General features: G+C 45.5%; 1 protein-coding gene across 1 annotated transcript; it reads left to right on the top strand.

Moving 5' to 3' along the window:
* Positions 1–5,609: 5,609 nt before the first annotated feature.
* LOC140348879 (E3 ubiquitin-protein ligase TRIM21-like) lies at positions 5,610–8,230 on the top strand. Its single transcript, XM_072435006.1, has 2 exons — positions 5,610–5,693; positions 6,625–8,230. The coding sequence occupies exon 2, from the start codon at positions 6,632–6,634 to the stop codon at positions 8,219–8,221; it is 1,590 nt and encodes a 529-aa protein (XP_072291107.1). The 5' UTR covers positions 5,610–5,693; positions 6,625–6,631; the 3' UTR covers positions 8,222–8,230.
* The last annotated feature ends 11,440 nt before the right edge of the window (positions 8,231–19,670 follow it).

The raw sequence follows: 19,670 nt of genomic DNA, 5'->3' as shown, positions 1-19,670 counted from the left end.
CCAGGTCCAAACCAGGTCCAAACCAGGTCCAAACCAGGTCTAAACCAGGTCTAAACCAGGTCTAAACCAGGTCTAAACCAGGTCTAAACCAGGTCCAAACCAGGTCTAAACCAGGACTGAACCAGGTCTAAACAAGGTCTAACCCAGGTCTAAACCAGGCCTAAACCAGGTCCAAACCAGGTCCAAACCAGGTCCAAACCAGGTCTAAACCAGGTCTAAACCATGTCTAAACCAGGTCCAAACCAGGTCCAAACAAGATCCAAACCAGGTCCAAACCAGGTCCAAACCAGGTCTAAACCAGGTCTAAACCAGGTCCAAACCAGGTCCAAACCAGGTCCAAACCAGGTCCAAACCAGGTCTAAACCAGATCCAAACTAGGTCTAAACCAGGTCTAAACCAGGTCTAAACCAGGTCCAAACCAGGTCTAAACCTGGTCTAAACCAGGTCTAAACCAGGATCAAACCAGGTCTAAACCAGGTCTAAACCAGGTCCAAACCAGGTCTAAACCTGGTCTAAACCAGGTCTAAACCAGGATCAAACCAGGTCTAAACCAGATCTAAACCAGGTCTAAACCAGGATCAAACCAGGTCTAAACCAGGTCTAAACCAGGACTGAACCAGGTCTAAACAAGGTCCAAACCAGGTCCAAACCAGGTCCAAACCAGGTGTAAACCAGGTCCAAACCAGGTCTAAACCAGGTCTAAACCAGGACTGAACCAGGTCTAAACAAGGTCCAAACCAGGTCCAAACCAGGTCCAAACCAGGTCTAAACCAGGTCCAAACCAGGTCCAAACCAGTTCTAAACCAGGTCCAAACCAGGTCTAAACCAGGTCTAAACCAGGTCTAAACCAGGACTGAACCAGGTCTAAACAAGGTCCAAACCAGGTCCAAACCAGGTCCAAACCAGGTCTAAACCAGGTCTAAACCAGGTCTAAACCAGGTCTAAACCAGGTCAAAACCAGGTCTAAACCAGGTCTAAACCAGGTCTAAACCAGGTCTAAACCAGGTCCAAACCAGGTCTAAACCAGGTCTAAACCAGGTCCAAACCAGGTCTAAACCAGGTCTAAACCAGGTCTAAACCAGGTCCAAACCAGGTCCAAACCAGGTCTAAACCAGGTCCAAACCAGGTCCAAACCAGGTCTAAACCAGGTCTAAACCAGGATCAAACCAGGTCCAAACCAGGTCTAAACCAGGTCCAAACCAGGTCTAAACCAGGTCTAAACCAGGTCCAAACCAGGTCCAAACCAGGTCTTACCAGGTCTAAACCAGGTCTAAACCAGGTCCAAACCAGGTCTTACCAGGTCCAAACCAGGTCTAAACCAGGACTGAACCAGGTCTAAACAAGGTCCAAACCAGGTCCAAACCAGGTCCAAACCAGGTCCAAACCAGGTCCAAACCAGGTCTAAACCAGATCCAAACTAGGTCTAAACCAGGTCTAAACCAGGTCTAAACCTGGTCTAAACCAGGTCTAAACCAGGATCAAACCAGGTCTAAACCAGGTCTAAACCAGGACTGAACCAGGTCTAAACAAGGTCCAAACCAGGTCCAAACCAGGTCCAAACCAGGTGTAAACCAGGTCCAAACCAGGTCTAAACCAGGTCTAAACCAGGACTGAACCAGGTCTAAACAAGGTCCAAACCAGGTCCAAACCAGGTCCAAACCAGGTCTAAACCAGGTCCAAACCAGGTCCAAACCAGTTCTAAACCAGGTCCAAACCAGGTCTAAACCAGGTCTAAACCAGGTCTAAACCAGGACTGAACCAGGTCTAAACAAGGTCCAAACCAGGTCCAAACCAGGTCCAAACCAGGTCTAAACCAGGTCCAAACCAGGTCTAAACCAGGTCTAAACCAGGTCTAAACCAGGTCAAAACCAGGTCTAAACCAGGTCTAAACCAGGTCTAAACCAGGTCTAAACCAGGTCCAAACCAGGTCTAAACCAGGTCTAAACCAGGTCCAAACCAGGTCTAAACCAGGTCTAAACCAGGTCTAAACCAGGTCCAAACCAGGTCCAAACCAGGTCTAAACCAGGTCCAAACCAGGTCCAAACCAGGTCTAAACCAGGTCTAAACCAGGATCAAACCAGGTCCAAACCAGGTCTAAACCAGGTCCAAACCAGGTCTAAACCAGGTCTAAACCAGGTCCAAACCAGGTCCAAACCAGGTCTTACCAGGTCTAAACCAGGTCTAAACCAGGTCCAAACCAGGTCTTACCAGGTCCAAACCAGGTCTAAACCAGATCTAAACCAGGTCCGAACCAGGTCCAAACCAGGTCCAAACCAGGTCCAAACCAGGTCCAAACCAGGTCCAAACCAGGTCCAAACCAGGTCCAAACCAGGTTTAAACCAGGTCTAAACCTGGTCTAAATCATTATAAAACTGAAGCACAATTAAAAAAATACTGAGAAGAGTTTTAAAAAGGACTTAAACGACTTTAATGCAGCTCAAAATTGAGGACTTTCTAAATAAATCTACATCTTTCCTGCATCTGAAGCTCATTCATACATTTTATTATAATTAGCTCTTTTATGGCCTGGACCAAGCCAAAAATAAATCTAATCATATTTTTTTTTAAATAAATTGTAAATCCTATGAACTTGAAGTTTTCTAGTGGTCCATGTGACAAACTGCTGTATCTTTACATTTTTACAAGTTTTCTTTTTGGGTTAAAACTGCCTCGAGTTTGAATGAGTCCGATTTAGACTTGAAATGAAATGTGAAAACTTTCTTTTTTCCCTTTTTTTACACAGAAAGTTCAGTTAAATAAGTTAAATAAAAACATTCAGTGTTTTTTTTTTACAGTCAATTTGTGTCAAATTACAAATCGAGATTAAAACGAGGCCAAATGTTGTAATAAAACATGACTTAAATCTGACCTTTAATAAATAATCTCTGACAGAGTCATTATTGCTGTATAATTAGACTAAACTGTACGTTTAGTTGTGATGTGGCTCAATAGGTTTAGTTTGTATTTGTGCTCTAGAGAGACTTAATTCTATCTTTTATATGTTCCTTTATTACATTTGCACAGTGGACCGTTCAAACATTTAGTAAATATGACTAAAGTCTGTAAAATTTGTGTTTGTTCTGTGGAAATTACATGATATTTGTTCAAAAATATGTGTCTTTGTTCAGCCTGTTGCATTTGTTCAAGCGTCAACTGGACAAATTAAGAGTTTGGTTGAAATAAACTCTTTGTTTTTCTTTGTACATTTGTCATTTTTTGTGTCTTATTCCCAAATGTTTAGTCCTGACTCTGGCACCAGCAGGAGGCCGGTCCATGTTTAGTCCTGACTCTGGCACCAGCAGGAGGCCGGTCCATGTTTAGTCCTGACTCTGGCACCAGCAGGAGGCCGGTCCATGTTTAGTCCTGACTCTGGCACCAGCAGGAGGTCGGGCCATGTTTAGTCCTGACTCTGACACCAGCAGGAGGCCGGTCCATGTTTAGTCCTGACTCTGGCACCAGTTGGAGGCCGGTCCATGTTTAGTCCTGACTCTGGCACCAGCAGGAGGCCGGTCCATGTTTAGTCCTGACTCTGGCACCAGCAGGAGGCCGGTCCATGTTTAGTCCTGACTCTGGCACCAGCAGGAGGCCGGTCCATGTTTAGTCCTGACTCTGGCACCAGCAGGAGGCCGGTCCATGTTTAGTCCTGACTCTGGCACCAGCAGGAGGCCGGTCCATGTTTAGTCCTGACTCTGGCACCAGCAGGAGGCCGGTCCATGTTTAGTCCAGACTCTGGCACCAGCAGGAGGCCGGTCCATGTTTAGTCCTGACTCTGGCACCAGCAGGAGGCCGGTCCATGTTTAGTCCTGACTCTGGCACCAGCAGGAGGCCGGTCCATGTTTAGTCCTGACTCTGGCACCAGCAGGAGGCCGGTCCATGTTTAGTCCTGACTCTGGCACCAGCAGGAGGCCGGTCCATGTTTAGTCCTGACTCTGGCACCAGCAGGAGGCCGGTCCATGTTTAGTCCTGACTCTGGCACCAGCAGGAGGCCGGTCCATGTTTAGTCCTGACTCTGGCACCAGCAGGAGGCCGGTCCGTGTTTAGTCCTGACTCTGGCACCAGCAGGAGGCCGGTCCGTGTTTAGTCCTGACTCTGGCACCAGCAGGAGGCCAGTCCATGTTTAGTCCTGACTCTGGCACCAGCAGGAGGCCGGTCCATGTTTAGTCCTGACTCTGGCACCAGCAGGAGGCCGGTCCATGTTTAGTCCTGACTCTGGCACCAGCAGGAGGCCATAGTCACCTGCCGACAGTGAAACATAGATCTGACTCGTCTGCATCATTGTGATAGGACACATTTTCACTGCGTATCAGCTGATCTAACGGCATGTAGAGGTTGAACAGAAGGGGACCCAGGACTGACCCTTGGGGCACTCCACAGGTCAGGGTCATGTGGTCTGAGACACAGCTCCCAATTTCAACAAAGTACTTCCTGTCTTCCAGATAGGACCTTAACCAGTTTAGGGCAGTGCCAGTGATGCCCACCCAGTCCTCTAGTCTCTGTAAGAGGATCCCATGATCGACAGTGTCAAAAGCAGCACTCAGATCTAACAGAATTAAGACTGAGGCTTTGCCCGTGTCAGTGTTCAGGCGGATGTCATTTGTCACCTTGACAAGAGCAGTCTCAGTGTGATGAGGTCTAAACTTGACTGAAAAACATCAAATGAGTTGTTTATTAAGAGGAAATCTGTGAGCTTTTCAAGGACTTTGCCCCAAAATGGTAGATTAGAGATGGGCCGGTAATGACTCAGTACTGCGGCATCAAGACTGCTCTTCTTTAGGAGAGGCTTTATGACCGCAGTTTTCAAAGACATTGGGAATGTTCCAGATTGAAGCGACATGTTTACTATGGGAGTGAGTGGTGCTAACAAACTGTTCAGCACAGACTTTAGAAATCTGGAGGGTCACACATGGAGGCAGCATGTAGATGAACTCAGACTGGTGATGATCTCATGGACAGTTTTGTCAGTTACAGGTGCAAAGTGAGTTAGCTCTAAGTGTCTCGGTGGTTTTAGGGTAATTTTTTGCATTGTGGGATTTATTGCATTTTTAATGCTCTGAACTTTGTCATTAAAGAATAATGCAAACTCATTACACTTGCACCAATGAAATTTCCCCATGTGGGACAATAAAGGAATATCTTAAATGAGTTCTAACGGCAGCTGAGCTGGAGGGTTTGTTCATCTGTTACTGTGGCAAACAGGACACACCAGTTGTTACTGCAGCTTCCAATAATTTCAGAGAAATATCTTTCCCTTGTTCTACATAAAAGGAGGTTGTACATGTTCAGCTTCTCTTTGTAAATCTCTTTTTGAACCTGGAGCTTTGACTTCTTTAATGCATGAGCTTTTTGATTTTATATATGTTGTTTTATTATTGTTCATTGTTTTATGTTGCACTGAATCACCAAAGAAAGTTCTTATGTTTGTGAATTTTGTTCATTGACAATGACAATAAACCTTTTCTGAATCTGATTCTGATTAGTTTGGGTTTGAACCTAGCTTTGCTCTGGCTTTTTAAACTTTGATCTTTCCACTGCACCACACCCTGTGTCGGCCGAGGCTCTGAGCAGTTCTGACCCGGAAACACTGCATTCCTTTAACATTCACACTTCCTCAAACACAGACGACGTTTCAGCTCAAGAGGTCGACACACGAGCGGCTCAGAAAAGACTGGACCCTAACGAGTGCAGTGACTGTGGTGAGTACAGCCGTCGTCATGGACACAACATGAATGAGCACAAGAAAGTCACAAAAGTATTTAGATGATGTCGTTCTTCTACATTTCTCTGATCCATTAGTGCGTATGAGCGTTAGAGAAAGAAACGCTGCCCTTTAGTGTAAAACCATGAAATAGTAAATCAAACTGCTTTCTGTTTAGTTCAAACCTCCACAAACACGTTCTGAAATGATTCTTGTCTTAGGTTAAGACTTCAGTGTCAGGACATTCTCAAACATGCATGAACATGGAGGAGGCTACTGTCTTTACTCTCACAAATATTGTATGCAGGTGTAAAAAGTATCTCCACTTGATCAATGCAAGGATAGAATATGATACTTCTTTTGTCAGTCTTTTGAAAGTACAGCTTTCCTTTCTCTTTCTCTTATATCAGGTGCTGTCACTTTAAGGCTCTGCTGGTCTCGTCACTTTGCCAGTTTCACACTGACACTGGAAACAACATGCAGGAGTTTTAAAGTGACGTTTTCAATCACCAAGATAGAATTGTGTTAGAAATGTTTAGATGTTTCAAATAAATCTTATGGGTTTTTCCCTCACGACTCTTTACTGAGTTATGCATTTGTGTCGCTGTATTGACTGAATGAGTAAATCACAGGCAGCACCAAAAGTTCTGTTCAGTCCATGAAACATGTTGAGTTTAGTTTCACTTTGGCTTTTCCAGGGTCAGAATCGTGGCCCCGCCCACTTCTCTGTCGGCTCAAACCGACTACAAACAGGTGGAGAGTTCCATCATCGAGCTCTTGGATTCATCCTTCTTTTTACTACAAACCCTCATCATTACGTTCTGTTCATTATCTGAGCTGCTCCGAGACAGTGACTGTAGGATTTTACAGGTTTATCAGCTTCATATGACACAAAGACACTTTTTCACCCAATATGTCTCTGTCCTCAGGGTCAGAATGGCGGCTCTGAGGTCTGAGGACCAGTTCCTGTGCTCCATCTGTCTGGATCTCTTCACTGAACCAGTGTCCACTCCATGTGGACACAACTTCTGCAAACGCTGTCTCTCCCAGCACTGGGACACCAGCGCCCCCTGCAGGTGTCCTCTGTGTAAAGAGCTGTTCCACATCAAACCAGAGCTCAAAGTGAACACGCTCTTCTCAGAGATGGTCTCTCAGTTCAAACAGGAAGCAGGAAGTAGGTCTGAACAAGAGTCCAGACCTGGAGAAGTGTCCTGTGATTACTGCACCAGTCCCAAACTGAAGGCTCTGAAGTCCTGTCTGGTCTGTCTGTCCTCGTACTGTGAGACGCACCTTCAGCCTCATCTGAGCGTGCCCGGGCTGAGGAGCCACCAGCTGACCCAGCCTGTGGAGAACATAGAGGAGAGGATGTGTCCCCAACACCACAAACCTCTGGAGCTCTTCTGCAGCACCGACCACAGCTGCGTCTGTACCATGTGCACTGCTTTAGAGCACCAGTCTCATAAGTTTGTGTCTCTGAAGGAAGAGTTCACCCAGAGAAAGGCCTCGCTGCAGCAGACTCAGGAGCAGAGCAGGAACATGGTGGAGCAGAGGAGGCTGAAGATCCAGGAGGTCCAGAGCTCAGTGCAGCTCAGTCAGAGAGCAGTCGACACAGAGAGGGCCACAGGGCTGCAGGCCTTCACCGCTCTGATAGAGTCTGTTCAGAGGAGCCGAGAGCGCTTCATACAAGAGCTCCAGGAGAGACAGAGACAGAGCCAGAAACAGGCTGAAGCTCTGGTCCTCCAGCTGCAGCAGGAGATCTGTGAGCTGGAGCAGAGAAGCACTGAGGCAGAGCAGCTCCAACGCTCTGAAGACCACCTGCACTTCCTCCAGCACTGCACTAAACTGACGCCCCCTACAAGCCTGAAGGACTGGAGCAGTGAGACACTGGAGACAGAGACGTATGAGGGAACTGCAGCCCGAGTTCTGTCTGAGCTGGAGGAGAGTCTAAAGGAGACTTTCACTCAAGAACGTAAGGTGTCTGAGGCTAAACTGAAGACAATCAAACAGTTTGCTGTGGATCTAACTCTGGATCCAAACACTGCAAATGTTAAACTGTTTGTGTCCAGAGATTTGAAGCAGGTTCATCACACGGATGAGAAGAAGTTCACAGACAGTCCTCAGAGATTTTCATTCTACAATGTTTTAACAAAGCAGAGTTTTTCTTCAGGCAAGTTCTACTTTGAGGTTCAAGTCAAAAGCAAAACTTCCTGGACTTTAGGAGTGGCCAAAGAGGCTCTGAACAGTAAATATGGATACTGGTGCATCCATAAGGAGAACACAGATAAGTATAAGGCTTGTACTGATCCTCCAGTCCTTCTGTCTCTGAAGTCTCCTCCTCAGAAGGTTGGTGTGTTTGTGGACTATGACAAAGGTCTGGTCTCCTTTTATGATGCTGATTCTGAAGATCTCATCTACTCCTTCACCGGCTGCTGCTTCAAAGAGAAACTGTTTCCATTTTTAAATCCTGGTAGTAATTCTTATGGTGTAAACTCTGCTCCTCTGGTCCTCACCACAGTGAAGAAGTGACTCTGGTGTTCAGACCAATCAGGCAGGAGGCCACTCCCCTCAGGCAGGAGGCCACTCCCCTCAGGCAGGAGCCACTCCTCTTAGGCAGGAGGCCACTCCCCTCAGGCAGGAGGCCACTCCCCTCAGGCAGGAGGCCACTCCCCTCAGGCAGGAGGCCACTCCCCTCAGGCAGGAGGCCACTCCCCTCAGGCAGGAGGCCACTCCCCTCAGGCAGGAGGCCACGCCCCTCAGGCAGGAGGCTACGCCCCTCAGGCAGGAGGCCACTCCCCTCAGGCAGGAGGCCACTCCCCTCAGGCCAGGGGCCACTCCCCTCAGGCAGGAGGCCACTCCCCTCAGGCAGGAGGCCACTCCCCTCAGGCAGGACCAGAACCTCCCTCCACAAGAACAGTTTCTTTCCCTCTGATGTTGGACTCATGAACACTTCTTAAACTCTGTCACTTTCTGCTCTACATCTGTAAATTCAACTGTACATTTGTGTAAATATTAAGCCTATTTTACATTTTTATTCTTTTTTTTATCCATAGCTTATTGTTATTCTTGTCCCATAACACATTTAAATTGTTTCTCTTTTGACTTATTCATTGTTCATTGTTTTATGTTGCATCGATCACCAAGACAAGTTCTATGTTTGTGAATTCATTGACAACGACAATAAACCTTTTCTGATTCTGATAAACACGTACGAAAAGACCATTTTATCACAAAAACATTGGTATTATGTCCAAAAAATACTAAAGCATTGATACTTTTCATCAATAACTGAGGTAAATCCTCAGTCCTTATATTTGCACCTTTGTTTGGTCGTTAGTTGCTCTGGTTTGTGATCATCCAAAGCGCTCGGCGACGCCTCGTTTGTGGACGTTTCCAGTGACTTTTGTGCAGAAGACAAAGCACAACAGATTCTAACAAAACCTTTTCAATCTGTAACATTTTCTCTAACATTTATGTCTTTTACACTTTGTTTCACATATTTTATCCAGACAAATCGCTCGCATCAGCTGTTCACGTGGAAACGCAATAATCCAATTACGCCGGAAATCAGACAAGGATCTTCTGTTGCCTGCGTGTAAATACAGCCGGTGTTTAAAGCGCCCCCTACAGGTCGGACCACTCATCGAACTCAAATACACTTACGTTTTATGTATTTAAAATGTTGCCGAAAATGATTAAAATGTTATCACAGAATAGAACATGTTTTAGGTTTATACTTCCACTTCCTGTTTGTAATTGATGACATCACACTGGGAAATCATCTAATGTCACAATTTCTTTAAATTTGACAAATAAATATATATGAGAGCGACTTTATTTTCTTTAATTCATGTTTAGAGAGTCAAAAAAGTTGTTTCTTTGTGTAAATTCTGCATAAACTTTGACTGGAATGAGTGTCCCTGGTGTGATGTCACTTCCTGTCATTTTCTACAGATATTTCAAAGTTTCCTCCACAAATACCTGCTCGATCGGTGTAAAACTAAAATATATATGTACAACAAGTATAAATACACCAAGTAGTCAATCTTAAAAACCTGAAGGTCGCAAAGAAAACGCAAGCAATTAATTCACAGCAGAGATCGTGTCCACGCTGCGCGACTTTGTTCGTTTTCCACCGATTTCGAAAAACGTTTCGGACGATCGGGCGTTTCTGATCTGCTCTGAAACGAGAAAAGTCGGTGCCTAGTTTTGTCGACATTTACTTACTTCAAAAATGCCAAAGATCATGACTTATCTGTTTCTCTAGATATGAAGTAGGTCTATTTATTTATTCATTTATTTATTTACGTCAGAACAATTATACAGAAAAAGACAAAATTCATTATTTGCATTAGAAGTGACAAACAACAACAAAGACCAAATATGGATTTTAATTACAAATCGTTGGGAAGTTGTTGTTTGTATTCTAATATTAGAGTTTTGGTTCTTTTTGGGCCAAAGAAACTAATCTTCATGAATTGAACGATGAATGACTAAAGTAAGATGTCTGTGGTGAAAAACACAGGCCCATGTGCATGTTGTATACTTACTATTATTATGTATTACTGTAATAAACCAACAAAACTGACCATTATAATCACGTCGGCAAATAAAGTTTAAATTCCATTCATCTGATCTAAAACCTTGGCCGTTTGAAGAGCCGAGTTCACAAAGAGAAAGAGTTTGATGAAACGGTCTCTGTCACATGTGAAGTCTGTGGGAGGAAAGCTCTCTTCACTCTGCTTGTCCTCCAGGTTTCTGCGTTTTCCCACTGGGTTTTGTAGCTTTTCCTCACAGAGAAGGAGCGTCTCAGGAGGAGATGTGGGTTCATCTGCTCGTCTTATTGACCAAAATGACTGTTTTGTTGAGACCTTTGTGCAGGTTGTTTAAGGCGCTGGAATCTCAGTTGTGATTGTAGTTTGTCTTTGCCACAGACAGAGCTCGGGCTGCTCTCACGCTACCTTCAAACCACACCTTATTCATCATTTGTTCTTGGTCTTTAAACCGGCTCTTGTTCCTTTGCTTTGGCCATTTCAGAGCTTAAAACACTGAATCTATTGAAAAGCTGAGTCAGGCGCTCCATCTACTGGCAGCAGAGGGAAATAAACAAAAGCTAGCTTGCCCCGACATGCTAATGCAAGCACACAGTTGTAATGAAGGTGATTCGAGCCAGAAATGCTCATAGCAAGTCTGGAGATGATTTGTGGACTTAAAAACAGCACAAAAGACCTCCAGATCTTTACCTATGACGTCACAAGTCTGGGAAATTTGAAACTGAGTGTTTTTTGCGAGGCTCAGAGAAGAAGCGGAGAAGACGAGCTCGCAAACAGGAGCGTGACTGAAGCTGAACACAAGTCCAGTCATGTTTTAACGTTACAACAAAGTGACCCGCCAACACCTGCAGGGTCCGGTCTTGATAGAACTGTTAACCTGCAGGGCCTGGTCTTAATAGAACTGTTCACCTGCAAGGTCTGGTCTAGATAGAACTGTTCACCTGCAGGGTCTGGTCTAGATAGAACTGTTCACCTGCGGGGGCTGGTGTTGATAGAACTTTCCCCCTGCAGAGTCTGATCATAATAGAACTGTTCACCTGCATGGCCTGGTGTTGATAGAACTTTTTCACCTGCATGGTCTGGTGTTGATAGAACTGTTCTTTGTGGTTCTCGCTGGTTCTTTGTGGTTCTTTGTGGTTCTTCTTGCACCTTCAGCCTTCAGCCTGGTGTTGTCCAGCATCAGTGTGTTCCTCATTTACCTGGTGAAGACCAAAGGCCACACTCTTCTGCTCTCGTGTGTCTTCAGTGGAGTCTCTGTCATCGCCTGGAACGCTCTGGACGTCATGGGAACAGAGCTCTATCCCACACACCTCAGGTAAACAAAGAGCTCTAACACACCTCAGGTAAACAAAGAGCTCTAACACACCTCAGGTAAACAAAGAGCTCTAACACACCTCAGGTAAACAAAGAGCTCTAACACACCTCAGGTAAACAAAGAGCTCTAACACACCTCAGGTAAACAAAGAGCTCTAACACACCTCAGGTAAACAAAGAGCTCTCACACACCTCAGGTAAACAAAGAGCTCTAACAAACCTCAGGTAAACAAAGAGCTCTAACACACCTCAGGTAAACAAAGAGCTCTAACACACAACACACTTCAGGTAAACAAAGAGCTCTCACACACTTCAGGTAAACAAAGAGCTCTAACACACCTCAGGTAAACAAAAAGCTCTAACACACTTCAGGTAAACAAAGTGCTCTAACACACCTCAGGTAAACAAAAAGCTCTAACACACTTCAGGTAAACAAAAAGCTCTAACACACTTCAGGTAAACAAAGAGCTCTAACACACTTCAGGTAAACAAAGAACTCTCACACACCTAAGGTAAACAAAGAGCTCTAACACATCTCGGGTTACACTTAAATAGCTCTAACACACCTCAGGTAAACAAAGAGTTCTAACACACCTCAGGTAAACAAAGAGCTCTAACACACCTCAGGTAAACAAAGAGCTCTAACACACCTCAGGTAAACAAAGAGCTCTAACACACCTCAGGTAAACTAAGAGCTCTAACACACCTCAGGTAAACAAAGAGCTCTAACACACTTCAGGTAAACAAAGAGCTCTAACACACCTCAGGTAACACCTAAAGAGCTCTAACACACCTCAGGTAAACAAAGAGCTCTAACACACCTCAGGTAACACTTAAAGAGCTCTAACACACCTCAGGTAAACAAAGAGTTCTAACACACCTCAGGTAAACAAAGAGTTCTAACACACCTCAGGTAAACAAAGAGTTCTAACACACCTCAGGTAAACTAAGAGCTCTAACACACCTCAGGTAACACTTAAAGAGCTCTAACACACCTCAGGTAAACAAAGAGCTCTAACACACCTCAGGTAAACAAAGAGCTCTAACACACCTCAGGTAATACTTAAAGAGCTCTAACACACCTCAGGTAAACAAAGAGCTCTAACACACCTTAGGTTACACTTAAAGAGCTCTAACACACCTCAGGTAACACTTAAAGAGCTCTAACACACCTCAGGTTACACTTAAAGAGCTCTAACACACCTCAGGTTACACTTAAAGAGCTCTAACACACCTCAGGTAACACTTAAATAGCTCCAACACACCTCAGGTTACACTTAAAGAGCTCTAACACACCTCAGGTTACACTTAAAGAGCTCTAACACACCTCAGGTAACACTTAAATAGCTCTAACACACCTCAGGTTACACTTAAAGAGCTCTAACACACCTCAGGTTACACTTAAAGAGCTCTAACACACCTCAGGTTACACTTAAAGAGCTCTAACACACCTCAGGTAAACAAAGAGCTCTAACACACCTCAGGTAAACAAAGAGCTCTAACACACCTCAGGTTACACTTAAAGAGCTCTAACACACCTCAGGTGACACTTAAAGAGCTCTAACACACCTCAGGTTACACTTAAAGAGCTCTAACACACCTCAGGTTACACTTAAAGAGCTCTAACACACCTCAGGTAAACAAAGAGCTCTAACACACCTCAGGTAAACAAAGAGCTCTAACACACCTCAGGTTACACTTAAAGAGCTCTAACACACCTCAGGTAAACAAAGAGCTCTAACACACCTCAGGTTACACTTAAAGAGCTCTAACACACCTCAGGTTACACTTAAAGAGCTCTAACACACCTCAGGTTACACTTAAAGAGCTCTAACACACCTCAGGTTACACTTAAAGAGCTCTAACACACCTCAGGTTACACTTAAAGAGCTCTAACACATAATAAGGTGTATATTTCGCTCCTCCAGGTCGACCGCTCTGGGCTTCTTCACGGGCGTGGCTCGGGTGGCAGCGATCATGGGTAACGTGGTGTTCGGGCGCCTGGTGGACACAAACTGTGCGGTGCCGGTGCTCTTGGTGTCGGTGCTGCTGCTGAGCGGAGGATTCGCCGCGTTGCTCCTGCCTCAGACCAAACAGACGGAGCTCACGTGATCGCGGCGTGAAAGAGCCGAGTCGGGTCCAAACGCCGTTCACGTTTTTCTGCTTTAAACGTGTGCGATTTCATTTCCATGCCTCAAATATTCAGGTGATTTTGTGCCTCGGTAATAAAAAAAACACCTGGTGAATCCAGTTTTTACAGTTTCTTTGCCTTAAAGAGTTCAAAGCATTTTTACTTGTAACAGTGAAATGCTTCAATTGTGATTTAAACTACATGAACTATTTAAATCGTTTGTTTCAGTTTGTTGTTTACTCTAAATTGCCATTGTGACTCGTCGACTATTAAAATAATCATTTGACAATCGCAGTCGTTCTCTGGACTAAACGAGCTCTAAAACACACGGAAAGAGCTTTTTATGAAAAAGACAGTGGCATTATTTAATTAAAATGTCTCAAATCAATTTAAAAAGTCTAGTTTTCATCCAAATTGGACTTAAATCATGAATTGTCTCTATCTAGAAGCCTTTTATTCATGTTTCAACCTTGATTTGATTTAAAGTGAAATTAAACATCTCAAAACTTTATTAATTTACTTTTAAATATTAATGCAGACAAATGTTGCTTTAAATTCAGATGGACTTTTGCTGAAATCTACAGAGTCCTGGACTGACTCCCGACTGAATTATTTCCCCAGTAAATGGAAATATATTTAAATTTTCTTCAGAAAAACTGTCACGCTGCAGCTAAAATAATGGAACTGTTGGATTTGAAACACGTTCTTTAAACTCTTTTATGATTATTTTTATATCCAACATGTTTATCTTTAGTGTCCTGACCAAAGGTCTAAACCAGGTCTAAACCTAAACCAGGTCTAAACCAGGTCTAAACCAGGTCCAAACCAGGTCTAAACCAGGTCCAAACCAGGTCTAAACCAGGTCTAAACCAGGTCTAAACCAGGTCCAAACCAGGTCCAAACCAGGTCTAAACCAGGTCTAAACCAGGTCTAAACCAGGTCTAAACCAGGTCTAAACCAGGTCCAAACCAGGTCTAAACCAGGTCTAAACCAGGTCTAAACCAGGTCCAAACCAGGTCCAAACCAGGTCTAAACCAGGTCTAAACCAGGTCTAAACCAGGTCTAAACCAGGTCCAAACCAGGTCTAAACCAGGTCTAAACAAGGACTGAACCAGGTCTAAACCAGGTCTAAACCAGGTCCAAGCCAGGTCTAAACCAGGTCCAAACCAGGTCTAAACCAGGTCTAAACCAGGTCCAAACCAGGTCTAAACCAGGTCTAAACAAGGTCTAACCCAGGTCTAAACCAGGTCAAAACCAGGTCTAAACCAGGTCCAAACCAGGTCTAAACCAGGTCTAAACCAGGTCCAAACCAGGTCCAAACCAGGTCCAAACCAGGTCTAAACCAGGTCTAAACCAGGTCTAAACCAGGTCTAAACCAGGTCCAAACCAGGTCTAAACCAGGACTGAACCAGGTCTAAACAAGGTCTAACCCAGGTCTAAACCAGGCCTAAACCAGGTCCAAACCAGGTCTAAACAAGGTCCAAACCAGGTCTAAACCAGGTCTAAACCATGTCTAAACCAGGTCCAAACCAGGTCCAAACAAGATCCAAACCAGGTCCAAACCAGGTCCAAACCAGGTCTAAACCAGGTCTAAACCAGGTCCAAACCAGGTCCAAACCAGGTCCAAACCAGGTCCAAACCAGGTCTAAACAAGATCCAAACTAGGTCTAAACCAGGTCTAAACCAGGTCTAAACCAGGTCCAAACCAGGTCTAAACCTGGTCTAAACCAGGTCTAAACCAGGATCAAACCAGGTCTAAACCAGGTCTAAACCAGGACTGAACCAGGTCTAAACAAGGTCCAAACCAGGTCCAAACCAGGTCCAAACCAGGTGTAAACCAGGTCCAAACCAGGTCTAAACCAGGTCTAAACCAGGACTGAACCAGGTCTAAACAAGGTCCAAACCAGGTCCAAACCAGGTCCAAACCAGGTCTAAACCAGGTCCAAACCAGGTCCAAACCAGTTCTAAACCAGGTCCAAACCAGGTCTAAACCAGGTCTAAACCAGGTCTAAACCAGGACTGAACCAGGTCTAAACAAGGTCCAAACCAGGTCCAAACCAGGTCCAAACCAGGTCTAAACCAGGTCCAAACCAGGTCTAAACCAGGTCTAAACCAGGTCTAAACCAGGTCAAAACCAGGTCTAAACCAGGTCTAAACCAGGTCTAATCCAGGTCCAAACCAGGTCCAAACCAGGTCCAAACCAGGTCTAAACCAGGTCTAAACCAGGTCTAAACCAGGTCCAAACCAGGTCTAAACCAGGACTGAACCAGGTCTAAACAAGGTCTAACCCAGGTCTAAACCAGGTCTAAACCAGGTCCAAACCAGGTCCAAACCAGGTCCAAACCAGGTATAAACCAGGTCTAAACCAGGTCCAAACCAGGTCCACCCCAGATCCAAACCAGGTTTAAACCAGATCCAAACCAGGTTTAAACCAGGTCCAAACCAGATCCAAACCAGGTCTAACCCAGATCCAAACCAGGTCTAAACCAGGTCTAAACCAGATCCAAACAAGGTCTAAACCAGGTCTAAACCAGGTCTAAACCAGGTCTAAACCAGGTCTAAACCAGGTCTAAACCAGGTCCGAACCAGGTCTAAACCAGGACTGAACCAGGTCTAAACAAGGTCTAACCCAGGTCTAAACCAGGTCTAAACCAGGTCCAAACCAGGTCCAAACAAGGTCCAAACCAGGTCTAAACCAGGTCTGAACCAGGTCCAAACCAGATCCAAACCAGGTCCAAACCAGGTCCAAACCAGGTCCAAACCAGGTGCAAACCAGATCTAAACCAGGTCCAAACCAGGTCTAAACCAGGTCCAAACCAGGTCTAAACCAGGACTGAACCAGGTCTAAACAAGGTCTAACCCAGGTCTAAACCAGGTCAAAACCAGGTCTAAACCAGGTCCAAACCAGATCTAAACCAGGTCCAAACCAGATCTAAACCAGGTCTAAACCAGGTCTAAACCAGGACTGAACCAGGTCTAAACAAGGTCTAACCCAGGTCTAAACCAGGTCAAAACCAGGTCTAAACCAGGTCCAAACCAGATCTAAACCAGGTCCAAACCAGATCTAAACCAGGTCCAAACCAGGTCCAAACCAGGTCCAAACCAGGTCTAAACCAGGTCTAAACCATGTCTAAACCAGGTCCAAACCAGGTCCAAACAAGATCCAAACCAGGTCCAAACCAGGTCCAAACCAGGTCTAAACCAGGTCTAAACCAGGTCTAAACCAGGTCTAAACCAGGTCTAAACCAGGTCCAAACCAGGTCCAAACCAGGTCCAAACCAGGTCTAAACCAGGTCTAAACCAGGACTGAACCAGGTCTAAACAAGGTCCAAACCAGGTCCAAACCAGGTCCAAACCAGGTGTAAACCAGGTCCAAACCAGGTCTAAACCAGGTCTAAACCAGGACTGAACCAGGTCTAAACAAGGTCCAAACCAGGTCCAAACCAGGTCCAAACCAGGTCTAAACCAGGACTTAACCAGGTCTAAACCAGGTCTAAACCAGGTCCAAACCAGGTCTAAACCAGGTCTAAACCAGGTCTAAACCAGGTCTAAACCAGGACTGAACCAGGTCTAAACAAGGTCCAAACCAGGTCCAAACCAGGTCCAAACCAGGTCTAAACCAGGTCCAAACCAGGTCCAAACCAGTTCTAAACCAGGTCCAAACCAGGTCTAAACCAGGTCTAAACCAGGTCTAAACCAGGACTGAACCAGGTCTAAACAAGGTCCAAACCAGATCCAAACCAGGTCTAAACCAGGTCTAAACCAGGTCTAAACCAGGTCAAAACCAGGTCTAAACCAGGTCTAATCCAGGTCCAAACCAGGTCCAAACCAGGTCCAAACCAGGTCTAAACCAGGTCTAAACCAGGTCTAAACCAGGTCCAAACCAGGTCTAAACCAGGACTGAACCAGGTCTAAACAAGGTCTAACCCAGGTCTAAACCAGGTCTAAACCAGGTCTAAACCAGGTCTAAACCAGGTCTAAACCAGGTCTAAACCAGGACTGAACCAGGTCTAAACAAGGTCCAAACCAGGTCCAAACCAGGTCCAAACCAGGTCTAAACCAGGTCCAAACCAGGTCCAAACCAGTTCTAAACCAGGTCCAAACCAGGTCTAAACCAGGTCTAAACCAGGTCTAAACCAGGACTGAACCAGGTCTAAACAAGGTCCAAACCAGGTCCAAACCAGGTCCAAACCAGGTCTAAACCAGGTCTAAACCAGGTCCAAACCAGGTCTAAACCAGGTCTAAACCAGGTCTAAACCAGGTCTAAACCAGGTCCAAACCAGGTCCAAACAAGATCCAAACCAGGTCCAAACCAGGTCCAAACCAGGTCTAAACCAGGTCTAAACCAGGTCTAAACCAGGTCCAAACCAGGTCCAAACCAGGTCTAAACCAGGTCTAAACCAGGTCTAAACCAGGTCCAAACCAGGTCCAAACCAGATCCAAACTAGGTCTAAACCAGGTCTAAACCAGGTCCAAACCAGGTCCAAACCAGGTCTAAACCAGGTCAAAACCAGGTCTAAACCAGGTCTAATCCAGGTCCAAACCAGGTCCAAACCAGGTCCAAACCAGGTCTAAACCAGGTCTAAACCAGGTCTAAACCAGGTCCAAACCAGGTCCAAACCAGATCCAAACAAGGTCTAAACCAGGTCTAAACCAGGTCCAAACCAGGTCTAAACCAGGTCCAAACCAGGTCCAAACAAGGTCCAAACCAGGTCTAAACCAGATCCAAACCAGGTCCAAACCAGGTCCAAACCAGGTCCAAACCAGGTCCAAACCAGATCCAAACCAGGTTTAAACCAGGTCCAAACCAGGTCCAAACCAGGTTTAAACCAGGTCCAAACCAGGTCCAAACCAGATCCAAACAAGGTCCAACCCAGATCCAAACCAGGTCTAAACCAGGTCTAAACCAGATCCAAACAAGGTCTAAACCAGGTCCAAACCAGGTCCAAACCAGGTCCAAACCAGGTCCAAACAAGGTCCAAACCAGGTCTAAACCAGATCCAAACCAGGTCCAAACCAGGTCCAAACCAGGTCCAAACCAGGTCCAAACCAGATCCAAACCAGGTTTAAACCAGGTCCAAACCAGGTCCAAACCAGGTTTAAACCAGGTCCAAACCAGGTCCAAACCAGATCCAAACAAGGTCCAACCCAGATCCAAACCAGGTCTAAACCAGGTCTAAACCAGATCCAAACAAGGTCTAAACCAGGTCCAAACCAGGTCCAAACCAGGTCCAAACCAGGCCCAAACTAGGTCTAAACCAGGTCTAAACCAGGTCTGAACCAGGTCTAAACCAGGACTGAACCAGGTCTAAACAAGGTCTAAACCAGGTCTAAACCAGGTCCGAACCAGGTCTAAACCAGGACTGAACCAGGTCTAAACAAGGTCTAACCCAGGTCTAACCCAGGTCTAAACCAGGTCAAAACCAGGTCCAAACAAGGTCTAACCCAGATCCAAACCAGGTCTAAACCAGGTCTAAACCAGATCCAAACAAGGTCTAAACCAGGTCTAAACCAGGTCCAAACCAGGTCTAAACCAGGTCCGAACCAGGTCTAAACCAGGACTGAACCAGGTCTAAACAAGGTCTAACCCAGGTCTAAACCAGGTCCAAACCAGGTCCAAACAAGGTCCAAACCAGGTCTAAACCAGATCCAAACCAGGTCCAAACCAGGTCCAAACCAGGTCCAAACCAGGTCCAAACCAGATCCAAACCAGGTTTAAACCAGGTCCAAACCAGGTCCAAACCAGGTTTAAACCAGGTCCAAACCAGGTCCAAACCAGATCCAAACAAGGTCCAACCCAGATCCAAACCAGGTCTAAACCAGGTCTAAACCAGATCCAAACAAGGTCTAAACCAGGTCCAAACCAGGTCCAAACCAGGTCCAAACCAGGTCCAAACAAGGTCCAAACCAGGTCTAAACCAGATCCAAACCAGGTCCAAACCAGGTCCAAACCAGGTCCAAACCAGGTCCAAACCAGATC

The sequence above is a fragment of the Eucyclogobius newberryi genome, unplaced genomic scaffold (genome assembly GCF_026437365.1).
Source record: "Eucyclogobius newberryi isolate DKJ021-1_F unplaced genomic scaffold, fEucNew1.0.hap1 SCAF_7, whole genome shotgun sequence".
NCBI classification, from domain to species: domain Eukaryota; kingdom Metazoa; phylum Chordata; class Actinopteri; order Gobiiformes; family Gobiidae; genus Eucyclogobius; species Eucyclogobius newberryi.
Note: the sequence above shows the minus strand (reverse complement) of the source record. Positions and strands in the feature narration are given on the sequence as shown.

What these genes read in the sequence shown, in the direction of transcription:
- LOC140348879 (XM_072435006.1), top strand. Translation starts at nt 6,632, where the DNA reads ATGGCGGCTCTGAGGTCTGAGGACCAGTTCCTGTGCTCCATCTGTCTG.